Genomic DNA, 18120 nt, shown 5'->3' on the forward strand with positions numbered 1-18120 from the left:
CTATATGAACTTCTCTGCCTATTTTTGCCCTATTTTGCAAATATTTTAATCAACAACTACACAAAATATGGTAATGATGCTGATGCTATGATTACAAGTCCTGGCAAGAAAAGAAAACTGATGACCCTGGAATGATTATGTTGTAAGTTTATCCCCAGTGTTAAAATTGCATTTTGTTGGACATAGCATTGTATTGTTTTTCTACTTGTAGCCATATGCTTGTTTATTCTCATATTTACATTGACGTATTTATTTTAATTTTCGCCTTGTTTTATATGTATCCAATGAAAACTGCTCTTCCATCAACGTTTTATTTGACAAAACATAATTGAAGGTTAACTTCGCATATGTTACAAGTAAGACTCCAAGGAGTAGCAGTACAGTGTTGCCAAATTTCAGTGTCACGGCCTTAGTATAGTCTGGCCATGGTACAGCAGTTCATTGAGGAATTCACACGCGTAGAGAAAGATACCACTGCCTTTTCATGACATACCTTCAGTGTCATTCTGGTATAATTTTTGAATTTTGCTTCTTTGTCTGGTTTGTTATGTTTTGTGATTTTTGCTACTTATGGCTACTTTCTAAGAACTGCTGTGCGACATGCAGCACATACGTCCCTTGGTTGCGGTGTAGAATATCTCTACGGCAACCTCTGCCTGTCGTAAGGGGCCACTAAATGGAGTAACCCCAGATTCTAAAGTTGAGAACACCTGACCCCTGGTTGAGTGTAGCATTCCTTCCACATACGGTATTCACCAGCTTTATCACTTTAATATTTCTACCGGACCTCTCTTGGTCAAACCTAGCCTGACTTCATTCTACGGAATTCATAGCCTACATTTATTTATTTATTTATTTATTTATTTATTTATTTATTTATTTATTTATTTATTTATTCAATTAGTTTAACTTTCCACACCTTCTCAAAGACCGTACTCCATCACACAACAACTTCTGTAGATCCTTTCTATGGCAGATTCAGAGAAAATAAGCATATGTTTTGCCTGCAAGTGTCATGGCTGCCAGTAGTTCAAGTAGATTCAAAGATGGCCATCAGATTAGCAGTCTGTATTTTTAATGTCGTTGGACACGAGTATGTTTATAAAACGAGCGAAGCGAGCTTTATAATTGGCATTATATGCTTGTTACATAATGCACTATTAATTGTGACGCATTTCATTTCATTTTCGAATTTATATTTAATTGGAAGCTTGACTTCCTGGCATCCAGCGTTTATTTTCCATTTGTGTATGGCTAAACTTCCATTGTGTTGAATTTCGTGTTGCCCAGTCACAGTCACATCAAGGTATAGGTCATTCCACATTAAGAAAACAGTATTGCTCTTATGGACCTACAAGGAGCGAACACACCCCCTCTTAGACGCCCATAATTCCTCATGATTAAGAGATATTATAATGTACTTTATATTGTATTATGAAAGAAAACAAGATGAGGCATGTTTTGTCCGTGTGTTATTGAAATAAGTGCTGAAGTCTTTCTATTTCATAAATACTTAGGCAGGGAGGAAGCTCAATGGCGGCAACAGCCATCGCTTTGTTGCCCTCCTTCCGTGACGCTCTGGTACAAGCAACGCGTAATCCGTTACGCTGTGAATTCTGGCAGCTTATTAACTGTTGAAGAGAAGTCGTATATTTTTGTGTTTCGTAACTTTTTTTAGTCTTTATATCAAAATGTACTTGTCTTCAGTGAGTATTATGTGATGTGACTACGTGTGCGATATTTTTCTTTAATATTAATGGAGTGATTTATTTACTCTATGGATGAGGCTGAGGAAGAAACAAAGTAAATACCAAGCTGTGCTTAATTTACAGCGTATATTTCCCCCTCTTTTATCTTGAACTTAAAAACTCAGTTTCACAAATGCATTTTCCGCTAGTTTGTCGCTATGCTGTGAATATCAAACTGAGCGCCTGTAACCCCCGTCCCCCTCCCCCAATTCCCTAGAGTTCATGAATGTTGCATTCAGCTTACTTCCTTCTACCTTTTAACTTGAACTTAAATACCGAGTTTCACACATCAACATGCCTCAATTTTCCCGTGATGCCATTGAGCTGAGCAGTTCGATATGGCAACCTTGTTCCCATAAGAGAAATACTGTTTTCTTAACGTGGAATGAGCCGCCCATAAAGCCCATTTCCGTTCCTACGAAGTACTGAAAAACGAAACAGGTCCCATGGACATATTATGGTGCAGCAGCACTTATTATGGAACATTCATTGTAAACGGGACAAACAACAGTGTGTGTGCGCGCGGCTTAAGCTTCCTTTCTGTGCGCGAAGTTGTGGCTACATTTTGCCTCCAGCTATTTTTATGAGCGCACTGAGCGAACACTATCTGCTTGAGATACATGATTAAACATATCATGTCAGATTGTATACAGTCACCCAGAAAAAGAATCAGGGCATGGTAATGTATAAATTCCCCATAGGTAGGCCTACACATTTCTCAGGAACGACTGAACCTAGAGATGTAATCAATAATCTGTAATCATCACTCACTACTGATCTGCATTTAGGACAAACGCCCAGGTGGCAGATTCCCTATCTGTAGTTTTCCTAGCCTTTTCTTAAATGATTGCAAATAAATTGGAAATTTATTGAACATCTCCCTTGGTAAGTTATTCCAATCCCTAACTCCCCTTCCTATAAACGAATATTTGCCCCAATTTGTACCCATGAATTCCAGCTTTATCTTCATATTGTGATCCTTCCTACTTTTAAAGACACCACTCAAACTTATTCGTCTACTGATGTCATTCCACGCCATCTCTCCACTGACAGCTCGGAACATACCACTTAATCGAACACCTCCTCTCCTTTCTCTCAAGTCTTCTCAGCCCAAACTTTGCAACATTTTTGTAACGTTACTCTTTTGTCGGAAATCACCCAGAACAAATTGAGCTTCTTTTCGTTGGATTTTTTCCAGTTATTGAATCAAGTAATCCTGATGAGGGTCCCATACGCTGGAACCATACTCTAGCTGGGGTCTTACCAGAGACTTATCTGCCCTCTCTTTTACATACTTACTACAACCCCTAAATGCCCTCATAATCATGTACAGAGATCTGTATCCTTCACAATCATATTTATGTATTACCGCAATGAAAATCTTTCCTTATATTAACACCTAGATACTTACAATGATCCCCAAAAGGACTTTTCACCTCATCAACGCAGTAATTAAAACTGAGAGGACTTTTCCTATTTGTGAAACTCACAACCTGACTTTTAACCCTGTTTATTATCATACCATTGCCTACTGTCCATCTCACAACATTATCGAGGTCATTCTGCAGTTGCCCACAATCTTGCAACTTATTTATTACTCTGTATAGAATAACATCATCTGCAAACAGCCTTATCTCTGATTCCACTTATTTACACATATCATTGATATATGTAAGAAAACATAAAAGTCCCGTAATACTGCCTGAATAATTCCTCGCTTAATTATTACAGGGACAGATAAAGCTTCCCTACTCGAATTCTCTGAGTTCTGTTTTCTAGAAATATAGCCACCCATTGAGTCACTCTTCTGTCTAGTCCAATTGCACTCATTTTTGCCAGTAGTCTCCCATGATCTAATGTTTGTTGTGGATATCCGCAGGGTTTGTATCTACATGAGAGGTGTCCATTTGATAATAATTAAAATTAAGTCTGATGTATATTTTTATTCTGAGTCATAGCCTTCCTTGTGCTCAGGCGGCTAGGGTGATACAATACACCGGTGGTCCCTAATCCGTTAGAGGAGAGATCCTCACTTGGACTAAGGTTAACTAGGGTAGCATTCTGCTTCATGAATTTACCGAGTTCAGAACATTTTAAGCCAGCCTCGGACCTATGGGAGTAACGAAGTCCCACTCCTATTTGACAGGCGAGGGACTCCTTGGAAACAATTTGGCGAACGAAATGGAATTCGATGGGGAGCTTTCAGTATTAATGGGGCTTATGGAAGAAAGAAATTAGAACTGGCTGAGTCAGCAAAGAAGATGTATTTGGATGTGCTAGGAGTAAGTGATATTCGGGTAAGGGGAAATGACGAGGAAGAGATAGGAGATTATAAAGTACACTTGACGGGTGTTAAAAAGGGAAGGGCAGAATCTGGGGTAGGGCTGTTCATCAGGAATACTATTTCACGCAACATCATTTCTGTTAGGCACGTAAACGAGCGATTGATGTGGGTAGATTTGGCAGTTGGAGTAATTAGGACGAGAATTGTCTCAGTGTATTCATCAAGTGAGGGTGGAGATGAGGATGAAACTGACAAGTTTTATGAAGCATTGAGTGACATCGTAGTCAGGGTCAACATCAAGGATAGGAGAGTGCTAATTGGCGATTTCAATGCGAGAGTTGGGAATAGAACTTAAGGATACGAAAGGGTGATTGGGAAATGTGGAGAGAAGATATGGAAGCTAATAGGAATGGGAAGCGTCTGCTGGACTTCTTTGCTAGTATGGGTTTAGCAGTTAAGAATACATTCTTTAAGCATACGGCTATTCACCACTACAAATGGGAGGGTAGGGGTACCAGATTCATAATAGACTATATCTTAACCGACTTCGAATTCAGGAAATCTGTTAGGAATGTACGGTTTTTCTTACGATGAAACTAAGTATCTCTAGGCCCAGGATAGAGAAAGTGAAATCTGTCTGCAAACGAATAAGTGTAGAAAATATCCAGGATGAGGAAATTAGACACAAGTACATGGATATGATTAGTGAGAAGTTTCGAACAGTGGACAGTAAAGAGGTTCAGGATATAGAAAGAGAATGGGTGGCATACAGGGATGCTGTAGTAGCAACAGCAAGGGAATGCCTAGGAACAACTGTGTGTAAAGATGGGGAAAATCGAACATCTTGGTGGAATGATGAAGTGAGAGCAGCTTGTAAACGTAAAAAGAAGGCTTACCGCAGAAATGGCTACAAACAATTACTGATGCAGACAGGGAATTGTACATAGATGAAAGAAACAGAGTGAAACAAATAGTTGCTGAATCCAAAAAGAAGTCGTGGGAAGATTTTGGTAATAACCTGGAAAGGCTAGGTCAAGCAGCAGGGAAACCTTTCTGGACACTAATAAAGAATCTTAGGAAGGGAGGTAAAAAGGAAATGAACAGTGTTTGGGGTAATTCAGGTAAATTCATAATAGATCCCAGGGAATCACTGGACAGGCGGAGGAGATATTTTGAAAATCTTCTCAACGTAAAAGGAAATCTTCATGGTGGTGTCGCGAACAACGGAGCTCATGGGGAGGAGGAAAATGATGTTGGTGAAATTACATTTGAGTAAGTCGTAATGATGGTGAATAAATTCCATTGTCATAAAGCAGTAGGAATAGATGAAATCAAACCTGAAATGATGAAGTATAGAGGGAAGGCAGGGATGAAATAGCTTCATAGAGTAGTAAGATTAGCATGAAGTGTTGGTAAGGTACCTTCAGATTGGACAAAAGCAGTAATTTCACCTCTATAAGCAAGGGAACAGGAAGGATTGCAACAACTATTGAGGTATCTAATTGATTTGTATACCAGGCGAACTATTCACTGGTATCTCGGAAGGGAGGGTGCGATCAGTGATCGAGAGGAAGTTGGATGGAAACCATTGTGGCTTCAGACCACAGAGGGACTGTCAGGATCAAATTTTCAGTATGCGCCAGGTAATTGAAAAACGCTACGAGAGGAATAGACAGTTGTGTTTATAGACAGATTTATGAGCTCGCAGTTGCGATCAGCAGTATTCTTGAAAAAGGAAGTCAGCTCCCGGACGAAACTATCTTTACATCGGTATGTTTTCTGACCAATTTTGCTTTACGAGAGCGAAAGCTGGGTGGACTCAGGACATCTTATTCATAAGTTAGAAGTAACAGACATGAAAGTAGCGAGAATGATTGCTGGTGCAAACAGGTGGGAACAATGGCAGGAGGGTACTCGGAATGAGGAGATAAAGGCTCATTTAGGAATGAACTCGATGGATGAAGCTGTACGGTACGCATAAACCGGCTTCGATGGTGGGGACATGTGAGGCGAATGGAGGAGGATAGGTTACCTAAGAGAATAATGGACTCTGTTATAGGGAGTAAGAGAAGTAGAGGGAGACCAAGGTGACGATGGCTAGACTCAGTTTCTAACGGTTTAAAGATAAGAGATATAGAACTAAATGAGGCCACAGCACTGGTTACAAGTAGAGGATTGTGGCGACATTTAGTAAATTCACAGATGCTTGCAGAGTGAACGTTGAAAGGCATACTGGTCTATAATGATGATGTATGTATGTATGTATGTATGTATGTATGTATGTATGTATGTATGTATGTATGTATGTATGTATGTATGTATGTATGTATGTATGTATGTATGTATTTATTTATTATTTATTTATTCCTGACTTACATTTGTGGCGAAGTTAGGGCTCACGGCCCTCTCTTACACTTAACCACTATAAACAGAATTTAAAAATGTAAACATAAAAGTAAGACATAGAAATTCTAAAAAGAAATAATACTACAAACAGATAATTCTAAGACTACCGGTAAGTTAGGCCTACATATCAGTACAGCAATTAATGTGATAATTACTAATAATAATAATCATAACAATATTAATAATAATAATAACAATATTAATAATAATAATAATAATAATAATAATAATAATAATAATAATAATAATAATAATAATAGTAAATGAAGAAAACCCATTCACACAACATACACACAATGACTCACACAACTCAGTTTTATGTTACCAGGATGTATGTATGTATGTATGTATGTATGTATGTATATGTATTTTTACAAGCTGCTTTACGTCGTCGCCACACCGATGGGTCTTATGGCGACAATAGGGTAGAAAAGGTCTAGAAGTGGGGAAGGAGGGACGGTGGCCTTAAATAAGGTACAGCCTGCTGTGAAAATGGGAAACGACAGAAAACAATCTTTAGAGCTGTCAACAGTGGGGGTTCGAACCCACTATCTCCCGAATGCAAGCTGATAACTACGTAACCCAAACCGTGCAATCTGATAAAATATAATAATAATAATAATAATAATAATAATAATAATAATAATAATAATAATAATAATAATAATAATAATAATAATAATAATAATAATAATAATAATAATAATATCGGTTTTACATCCCGTTAACTACTTTGGCGCTTTTCGTAGACGCCGAGGGGCCGGAATTTAGTCCCGCAGGAGTTCATTTACGTGCCACTAAATCTACCGACATGAGGCTGACGTATTTGAGCACCTTCAAATACCACCGGGCTGAGCCAGGATCTAAGCTGCCAAGTTGGGGTCACAAGGCCAGCGCCTCAAACGTCTGAGCCACTCAGCCTGACCTGATAAAATATTGAATGGGAGAAACATACAATACCATGCACTCATTCTTTGAGCGACTGCACAAAAATATTATAAAGTGTTGCTCTGCTGCGCTGTTGCTGAAAAGCACAGGCAAATTGTATAATGGCCAGCACTGTTAACTACTGACAGTGGTGAAGAAAACTTGGTTAACTAATTCCCCTCTCGGCTTGCTATATTGTAATGTTTAATATAGGGTAAGGTGGTACAATTTCGATATGGGTACAATTTCGATCAGACTAAGGTTTAGCATATATTTTCCACTTCGGAGTGTTGGTAGTACTTGCCTAAGTGTGGCGTTACAGTGCGGAAGGTGTACTGTGTTGCTAGTGGTTGTGTCAAGAATACAGCAGTTTGTGCTTCAGAGATACATATTCCTTCTTGTAGCAAGGTGAGTTGACTTGCTTAGTTTTGTGCTCTGTTATAAAACTGCCTAGTTTTCACAGGCTGGCAGACAATGATATTGTGAGGTTAGAACCATGCTGTTTATTTCTGCGTGTGCTGGCACTACCACAGAGAACTCCTCTGTGACATGTGCTGCCATCTGTTGGCATGCAGGGATAGTATGTGACGATAGATACAGTAATACCAACAGTACATTTTCGATCAGCAGACAGGTACAATTTCGATACACTAGTACAATTTCGATCGGAGGAAATATATTGGTTTAAGCAGTTAAATAGCAATATTGTGTTACAGTAAAAGTCTTGTCCGCCTCCGTAGCGTAACGGTTAACGCTATTAGCTTCCCTCCTCGGGGAGCCTAGGTTCGATTCCCGGTACTGCCAGAGATTTATAAATGGCAGGAGAGGTGGTATGTGGTGAAAATAGTACATGCAGCTCATCTCCATTGGGGGTGTGGCTGCAAAGAGCTGCACCACCTCGGAACGAGGGCACAATCAGATAAAAAGAAATATCTTTATGAAGCAAAAGAGGATGATGATGTTATTTAAGGATTTCAGAATCTAACTTTCTCCTGACTTAAAAAAAGAATGTTTTAATTTCCTACTCTCTGAGAAACAAACAATATGGTTCCTAACTCAAATTCGCATTTATGATTTCATGGTATTCAGAAGCAAACACTGCCTTTATGAACTCATAGGTCGAACGATGTTTGGAATTTTATTCGTTTTCACTCACAAAATAAAATAGCCTATGCATTAGGTTAATTTATTGACAGGGCTGTATTCTGCACATTCTCATCCGAATGTATTCGTTGATTTCAGATGCCGCGGAAAAGACCAGAAAATAAAATTTATAATAAGTGGAATCAGATAGCGATGGGAGCGGCAGTGAACAGTGTAATTAATGGGCATCTAAGCATTCGAGGTGCATCAGAATTATATGACATTCCTTTCAGTACGCTACATGGCAAAATAAAAATTAAAAAGGAAATACAAGCTGGATTAAATCCACGAGTTGGAGACAAAATTGGTCGCCCAACGGTACTCACACTTGAAATGGAAGGGGCCTTAGTCGAGAGGCTTCTATCGCTTGAGCAACGAGGATTGGGTCTGACGCCTGTTCAGGTGAGGAAAGCTGCATTTGAGTTAGCTGAAACGAACAATGTCAAACATCCCTGGAGCTTAGATGATAAGATTGCAGGGATTGATTGGTTTCGAGCCTTTTTGAAAAGATATCCTAATTTAAGTCTGAGAAAACCTGAAGGTCTATCACGAGCCAGAGCTGAAGGGTTAAATAAAGAGGAGGTAAGTCATTACTTCCAAAATTTGGAAAATATTTTGGAAGAAAATGATATGTTTGATAAACCTGAGCGCATATACAATATGGACGAGACCGGCTTTCCTCTCAACAACAGACCTCCTAAAATAGTCAGTCGGAAGGGCAAACGCGAGGTTGTTTCATTAACAAATGTGGAAATAGGAGAAAATGTGACAGTGGTTGCGTGTATGAGTGCATCAGGTTCGTACATTCCACCAATGGTCATTTTTAAGGGAGTTAGAAAGCGCCCTGAATTCCATGATGGATTACCTCCTGGTTCTATCGTGGAGATGAGCGATTCGGGGTACATTAACGAAGAACTTTTCATGACCTGGCTTCGACACTTCATGAAATATAAAATGACAGGAAAGGTTCTAATCATTCTCGACAATCACGGGAGCCATACGAGCCTGCAAGCTATAGAATACTGTCGGGAGAACGAGATAGAACTTTTGGGATTGCCCCCACACAGTACACATGCTCTACAGCCGTTAGACAGAACATTCTTTAAGTCCCTGAAGGCTCATTACCACAGAAATGTAACCGAGTGGATTCATCGTAACCCCAATGACAATCTTACAAAATCAAGATTCTGCCCTATTTTCTCTACTGCCTGGTATCAATCGGCGTCAGCTGGGTCTGCTATCAAAGGTTTTCAGTGTACAGGAATAATGCCATTTTCTAAGGACACTGTTCCAGAAGAAAAGTTTGCTCCTGCTGCGTTATTTCAGTCCCCTATTACCTCATCTGTTGCAGCTACTTTCAGCAGTGCGAGCAGTTCATTTGAAACTCCAGCTTCTTCATCCCCTAGCATTCCAACTACTGCCAGCAGTATGAGCACTTCGGAAACAGGACTTGTCACAACATCAAACGAAGTAAATGAAGACAAGATCGACACCATAACGCCAGCATCAAACAAGAACTCACCCCAAGATGCTGTCAGAGTAATTCTGCCAACGCCAGAGAAGAAAGTGTCAGTACGTAAACGGAAAACGCAGACATCAGTGCGACTGACTTCAGACGAAAATCTGGAAACAATCAGAAGCAAGAGACGTCTTTTTCAACAGGCACAGAAGAAAAGTAACGATAAGGGTAAACACGGGTCTGCCAGTGTAGACGAAAGTATTATTCGAAGCAGAAGATTGCCAGCAAACGACGATGAGTGTGGATTTTGTTTGATGAACTATTACTGTGTACAATCAATGAAAAAAGGTGACTGGATTCGTTGCCAGAAATGTAATGTTTGGTATCATGAAATATGTGTTGGTGCAATAGGAAAAAAACACTTCGTATGTGGAAGATGCCAGTGATCGAAGTTGTACCAGTAGGTGATCATAATTGTACCCGGCGAGGTACATTTTCGATCAATTACATTAAACTATGTTTTTTAATCTTGTATCTAAACTAACCACTGTAATATAGTAATACATATAGGAATACATTCACTACATTTCAGAGTATTTGTAACACTATTTAAATTCACTCTAGCTTATGTATTTTTTCCGTGGCAGCGAAATTTGCCTTTAGTGATCGAAATTGTACCACCTTACCCTAGTCAGCAAACTAAGTCGGTACACCAGAGAGTGAAATTCTCATTTGAGTTCAAGATCTATTTTCTCATGTTCGCATTAAGCCTTTTGCAATGATTTTCTCTTTGTCTTATTTCCCACGACTTTATTTAACATATGTATGAATAGGGCTTTCGAAGTCCTTGGGGTCAGAACCACCCATCCTTTATTATACAATTAACAAAATCGGTTGGTCAATTGAACGGTACATAATTAGCAGGTGTACTATAACAAGGCTTCAGTTATCTAGTATATCAGGAATACTGTATATTCAGCTGTTGTGAACGAACACTTAAATGATGAACACAGATTTCGTATATTCCATACTCATCAATTGTAGTTCTTTAGGCGTAGCAACTGGAGTACTTCCCCGGTCTTCAGTGATGCGGAATGTTTCCAGAAGGATAACGTTTGCGTCATTGGGGTTCGGCCAATTTCAAGAACTTGTTTAAACTTTGGAGAACTGCCACCTCGTAACTTTTAACCGCACGCCGCGTTGAGTAGTCCCGTGAATCAAGAAGAATAACATATTACTAGTTGGCCTTGATCAGCATTCAGGTAACCGCTGCGTTCACGGGCAAGGCCGTGAAGGCAATGTGACACTAGGTTAAGTTCTTTGATAATTTGAGCTGTAACTGCCTGCTTCTTTGAGTCAAGTCTGTGATCATTTAATGCAAATAATACAGAGAAGATGATGTCTGGAAGTAACGCTAACGTTTATATCTTATCAACTTATCATCCTTTTCGGGGTTCGGATATAATATGTTCACCTGTCTCATGACACTGTCTGCGAAAACGGTTCGTAAATCGTGTACATTTCTTATCCTGCGGATTTCTTCATGTTGTTCAGTCCGTAGATTGGTTAGCAGCAACTCTCTTTTCTTCTCGCCTCTGCACGCTGCATCGCTCAGAATCTGGTTCAAGTACCTCAATCGAGGTCTTCCCTTTGTTATTTTTCCTTCCACAAATCCTTCATAATTGATTTTAGAAGCCCTTCTTTTATTATTATTATTATTATTATTATTATTATTATTATTAGGTGCCCAATAAGATGCATTTTCAATCAATCAATCAATCAATCAATCAATCAATCAATCAATCAAAATGAAATGAAATGAAATGGCGTATGACTTTTAGTGCCGGGAGTGTCCGAGGACCAGTTCGGCTCGCCAGATGCAGGTCTTTTGAGTTGACTCCCGTAAGCGACTTGCGCGTCATGATGAGGATGAAATAATGATGAAGACGACACATACACCCAGCCCCCGTGCTAGCGAAATGAACCAATTAAGGTTAAAATTCCCGATCCTGCCGGGAATCGAACGCGGGACCCCTGTGGCCAAAGGCCAGCACGCTAACTATTTAGCCGCGGAGCCGGACATCAATCAATCAATCAATCAATCAATCAATCAATCAATCAATCAATCAATCAATCAATCAATCAATCAATCAATCAATCAATCAATCAATCAATCACTACTGATCTGCATTTAGGGCAGTCACCCAGGTGGCAGATTCCCTATCTGTTGTTTTCCTAGCCTTTTCTTAAATGATTGCAAAGAAATTGGAAATTTAATGAACATCTCCCTTGGTAAGTTATTCCACTCCCCTTCCTATAAACGAATATTTGCCCCAATTTGTCCTCTTGAATTTCAACTTTATCTTCATATTGGGATCTTTCCTACCTTTAAACACACCACCCAAACTTATTCGTCTACTGATGCAGGCCATCTCTCCACTGACAGCTCGGAACATACCACTTAGTCGAGCAGTTCGTCTCCTTTCTCCCAAGTCTTCTCAGCCCAAACTTTGCAACATTTTTGTGACGCTACTCTTTTGTCGGAACTTCCGCCCCCCCCCCCCCCGCACAAACCCCATGGCACTACAGCCCTTGAAGGGCCTTGGCCTACCAACCGACCGCTGCTCAGCCCGAAGGCCTGCACATTACGAGGTGTCGTGTGGTCAGCATGACGAATCCTCTCGACCGTCATTCTTGGCTTTCTAGACCGGAGCCGCTATATCACCGTCAGATAGCTCCTCAATTCTAATCACGTAGGCTAAGTGGACCTCGAACCAGCTCTCAAGTCCAGATAAAAATCCCTGACCTGGCCGGGAATCGAACCCGGGGCCTTCCAGTAAGAGGCAGGCACGCTACCCCTACACCACGGGGCCGGCTTTGTCGGAAGTCACCCAGAACAAATCGAGCTACTTTTCTTTGGATCATTTCCAGTTCTTGTATCAAGTAATCCTGGGAAGGGTCCCATACACTGGAACCATACTCTAGTTGGTGTCTTATCAGAGACTTATATGACCTCTCCTTTACATCCTTGCTACAACCCCTAAATACCCGCATAACCACGTACAGAAATCTGTACCCTTTATTTACAATCATATCTATGTGATTACCCCAATGAAGATCCTTCCTTATATTAAGACCTATTTACAATGAGCTCCAAAGGGAACTTTCACCCCACCAACGCAGTAATTAAACCTGAAGGGACTTTTCCTATCTGTGAAACTCACAACCTGACTTTAACCCCGTTTATCATCATACCATTGCCTACTGTCCATCTCACATCATTATCGAGGTCATTTTGCAGTTGCTCACAATCTTGTAACTTATTTATTACTCTTTACAGAATAACATCATCTGCAAACAGCCTTATCTCTGATTCCACTTCTTTACACATATCATTGACATACATAAGAAAACATAAATGTCCAATAATACTGCCTTGAGGAATTCCCTTCATTATTACAGGGACAGATAAAGCTTCGCCTACTCTAATTCTCTGAGTTCTTTCCACGATACAATTGCACAGCTTCATTTTTTCTCCCACTTTGAAGAATGTCCTCGTTTCTTATCAGTCCATTTCATTTTCATCATCCATCTGTTGCACCACATCTCGAATGATTTTAGCCCCCTTTCTACCTCAGTTCCCACAATCCAAGTTTAACAGCCATGTATAGCTACACTCCAAACATATGTTTTTAGAAGCCTCCTGATCTCAATACTGGTACTTTGAGAAGTTACAATTTTTTTTCTATCTTTTTTGCAGGCACTTCTTTCTTGGTTGATTCTGCTCCGTACTTTTGCTTTAATCCGTCCATCCCTGGTGAGCCTACTGTATTTCCCAGGCAAACAAATTAGTCATCTTCTTAAACCACTTCATTGCCCATCTGGATTCGTGTCCTAGCTTACCCATCTTTAACACAAACCATTCAGTTTTTCTTGGCTTTGTTTATTTTCATATGATATCCTTTTCCCATAACCTCGTCCATTTTTACCAGCATGGCTTTAATGTCTTCTTCGTTTTCAGCTAGTACAACAACTTGCGGTCTATGAAAGTTGAAATGTAACACGTGAAACAACATTTAATATTTCAATTTCCACGGATGATTGAAGAGACCATATCTAATATATTTTATCGAATAACTTTTGGATGGTCCGCCTCTACGGTGTAGTGATTAGCTGCCAACCCCCGGAGACCCGGGTTCGATTCCCGGCTCTGTCACGAAATTTAAAAAGTGCTGTGAGGGCTGGAACGGGGTTCACTCAGTCTCGGGAGGTCAACTGAGTAGAGAGAGGTTCAATTATCACCTCAGCCATCCTGGAAATGGACTCCTCCAGGCAAATACCGGGATGGTACCTAACTTAAGGCCACGGCTACTTCCTTCCCTCTTCCTTGTTTATTCCTTCCGATCTTCCCATTCCTCCACAAGGCCCCTATTCAGCATAGCAGAAGAGGCCGCCTGGACGAGGTACTGGTCCTCTTCCCCAGTTGTATCCCCAACCCAAATTCTCACGCTCCAGCACACTGCCCTTGGGGCGGTAGAGGTGGGATCCCTCGCTGAGTCCGAGGGAAAAACCAACCCTGGAGGGTAAACGTATTAAGATATAAATAAATAAAGAAAGAAACTAGGGAATAGAAATTGATCATTCAAGTTACTGTTTAATATGTTTGAGAATGAAACGATTAGATTCCAATTTATTTGTGTGCTTTTACAGAAATTGTTCAAAAGTACGGCCTCCTGCTGCATTACAAGGACGTAGTCCTGATTTGGTGGTTGGAAGCTTACCATTTAGATAGCAAACTAGCTGTTGTACCTGTTGTTGGCGGGGTAGCTTTTGGATAATCGTAGCAGTAATGTAATCTAGCGATGAGTGACAGCAGAAGAGACAAAGCACATCTCAGCTAAGAACAATACTAAGTTACTCACCTAAAATTCCTTTTTACCTTCATTCTTCGAGTGACGACTCCATTTTTTCTTTCTTTTACAATAGTTTACATTATCTTCCTGTCTATCTGCGTGCGTAACGTTTAGCACTATTAGGTACCGTCCTCGGTGGCCCGGGTTCGATTCCCGCTACTGCCAGAAATATAAGACTAGCAGGAGGGCTTAGGCTATATGTGGTTAAAAAAGTACATGCAGCTCACCCCCAATGGGGTGTGCCTGACAAGAGTTTACTGTTCTCTTCCTGACCAAAAAGAAATAATGTCCAAGCGGTTTTTAAACTACTCACTTTTTAGCTAGTGGTTTAACATCGCACTAACACATTTTCGGAGACGTAAGGTTGGGGAAGTGCTAGAATTGGATAGGTAGCAGCCGCGGCCTTGATTAAGGTACAGCCCCAGCATTTTCCTGGTGTAAAAGTGGGAAACCACAGAAACCATCTTCAGAGCTTCTGACGCTGAGATTTCAAGCCACTATCTCCCGAACGCAAGCACAGAGCTACGAAACAGTATAATATCCTGCTTTTGATAGCAAATGACGGAGAACACTGCCGAATTAAATGTTCTTATTCTAGGCCCTACTTCTCTACAAAATAGTTTCTACTGTATATACAGTACATTGGCTCAAAAATGCATTCATCTTTCTCCAGATTTCAAGTTTAACGAATGCATATTTGGCAGAAGAGAGAATAATATTGTGAATACATTAAGTTATTTATTGTGGCATAGGGTCAAAACATATGTAACATAAATACGTATTTCTCTATAGGAACAAGAATAGATATGGCAGAAAAAAGAAAGAAGAAACTATTATTTGACCTCCAACATGTGCACATGAGATAGTGTGTACGAACCCACTGTCGGCAGCCCTGAAGATGGTTTCCCGTGGTTTCCCATTTTCACGCCAGGAAAATGCTGGGGCTGTACCTTAATTAAGTCCACGTTCGCTTCCTTCCCGCTCCTAACCATTTTCCATTCCACTGTCGCCATAAGACTTATCTGTGTCGGTACGACGTAAAGCAAATTAAAGTGATTAAAATGAGGTATTGAACAATGTACAGTAGTTTCACGTGTTGTGTTTTTGTAACGCTCCCCGACTCGAGTATGCTTCCGAAACTATAAACGTATCGTACGTAAAAAACCAAATCATACATTTAGAATAATTAGGGCGTTATGTAGCATGAACAGAGAAAGAAAACTTACCCACTTGGTGAGGCAGCAGGATGCTGGGAAGATGAATATAATATATGTCAACATGAAGATGATGGAAGTCCAGTCCACAGCATAGCTGCTGACGTTGTAGAACTTCGTCACCACGTTTGAAATACTGGCGTACTCTAACCACTGCGCAGCGTTACCCAGGGAGAAAATGATGAAGACGGTCAAGATGAGCCATCGTCTGCGGTACACCTTACACTGAGGCAGTTCCTCTACAGGGGGCGGTACGTGGACCGGCACCTCCGTATATCCCCCAGTAAGAGCAGTCATTCTTCCACCTTATGATGGTTAATGGTTACCTCGACCTGAATGATCTCCTGTGTCCAGCTATATTGTTCATGTGTTTCCCTGGGGGCTGCTAGTCTACAGGCGACATTTACTGAAAGAAACAGATCGGCGCTCTTTCGTTCCACCATCCACACGCTCAGCGAATTGTCATATTTAGTAAATAAAGCCGTAATTCCCAACTAAACTCTTGAAATACATCACCATAAATGTGTCTTATTCAAGGTTGTCTAATAAAACTGGCAAACATTAAGCTCAACAGTTCCGAACTTACGTCGCTATAGCCTCAGTAATTACGTCATACAAATTGTCTCGTCGTGGTTTTTTTTATATTTTTGTTGAGAGCGAGTAGGCCTACGTGTGAGTCCCAGGGTGAAAACTCTACCCTTCTACTCCTCTGTTCCCGCGACGTGCCGATGAGTCGGAAAATCTCCATCACGTACACTGACGGGGGAGAAGCGATCTGTCATGGAGAAGAAAATTATTCCGCATGTCGGGAATGAAAACCCCTCTTCGCTAAACTGTTAAAAATCTAATTTTGTGGTCAGAGTAATTTAGGAAAAGAATTTAGAGAGGGTGGAAAACTTCCCTTATTAACAACGGGCCTTTCCAGTGGGGAATTTAATTTATATTTTTAGTGAGACACAGGCGAGGATACAGCATAGACTGTTTTGTCGTATAGCTTTAGGTGCCGGGAGTGTCCGAGGATATAATCGGCTCGCCAGTTCTGTATCTGCTTTTCCCGGTACAACGTATGTGAGCTACAATGTACCGTTGTATGAGAGTGTTGTCCCTGGGTGCGGGTTTTAAACGGGAAAAGTGACTGTGGCCTTAAGAAAGGTACCATCCCGGCATTTGCCTAGAGTTGAAATGGAGAAATCACCACCATTTCGAGGCTTACTGTCGGAGGAATTTGAACCCACCTATCTGCCGAGAACAAAGCTAGAAGCCGTAATTGGCCGCACTGCAACGCGCAGATCTAACCTGTTAGGTGGGTTCCCTCCTGAAATGAGAGGGTGGAATTCGTCTTTACTAGTATGAGCTGTGTATATTCTAAAACAATGAGTGCTACGTCAGCATTTCCCCATGCTTTTTGCTGAGCCAGCATTTTTTTAGTGCAGGCAAGGTCATTGACCCCTAGTCAGTGACGTCATTCTGACGTCAAACCTGACCCACGTGAGCGGACCTAACCTCACGTAGGTAAGGTTATGACGTCACGATGACGTCTTAACCTAACCTGTAACCACGGACGCTTATCTAACCTCATTGGGTTAGGTTAGGGACCAAGGTTAGGGTTTTTTGGGAGGGTTGAGAGGGTCATCTCCTCCCTCCCTGGGGGCTATCACCCAGGCCCCTACCAAAAATAGGGGAAGGGTGAGAGAGAGATTGTCCTCCCCACTACCCAGAGGACCACCTCCCGGTCCTCGACCAAAAATATTGCCGGCTTCTTAGCCAGGCATGGTCGTCTTCCCGCATGACAGTGATCTCTTTATTTATTCAAATAGTTATAGCGGGCCATCAGTCCAACAAAGGGACTGTTTGGCCGATTACATGTACAAATATTTGTTTTTGAAATGCTTATATATGATTGTCTGCTAATAGCACACGTTTTACGAAAGTTAAAAAAAGAATCTTCTTTTGTAGAGCACGCCATCAGAAATGAAAGTCTTTGTCTTGAAGTACTAAGCACTACAAACTTAACAAAAGAACAGTG

General features: G+C 40.8%; 1 protein-coding gene across 2 annotated transcripts in view; it reads right to left on the minus strand.

Annotated features, from left to right (window-relative positions):
* LOC136866249 (heme transporter FLVCR2) overlaps positions 1-16538 on the minus strand; it is a 104122-nt gene extending 87584 nt beyond the window's left edge. For both annotated transcript variants that reach the window (XM_067143045.2, XM_067143044.2), the window contains exon 1: positions 16107-16538. In XM_067143045.2, coding sequence (XP_066999146.2) covers positions 16107-16391 — 285 coding nt within the window. In that variant the 5' untranslated portion in view covers positions 16392-16538. The remainder of the gene's footprint in view (positions 1-16106) is intronic.
* Between the last annotated feature and the right edge of the window lie 1582 nt (positions 16539-18120).

The sequence above is a fragment of the Anabrus simplex genome, chromosome 3 (genome assembly GCF_040414725.1).
Source record: "Anabrus simplex isolate iqAnaSimp1 chromosome 3, ASM4041472v1, whole genome shotgun sequence".
NCBI classification, from domain to species: domain Eukaryota; kingdom Metazoa; phylum Arthropoda; class Insecta; order Orthoptera; family Tettigoniidae; genus Anabrus; species Anabrus simplex.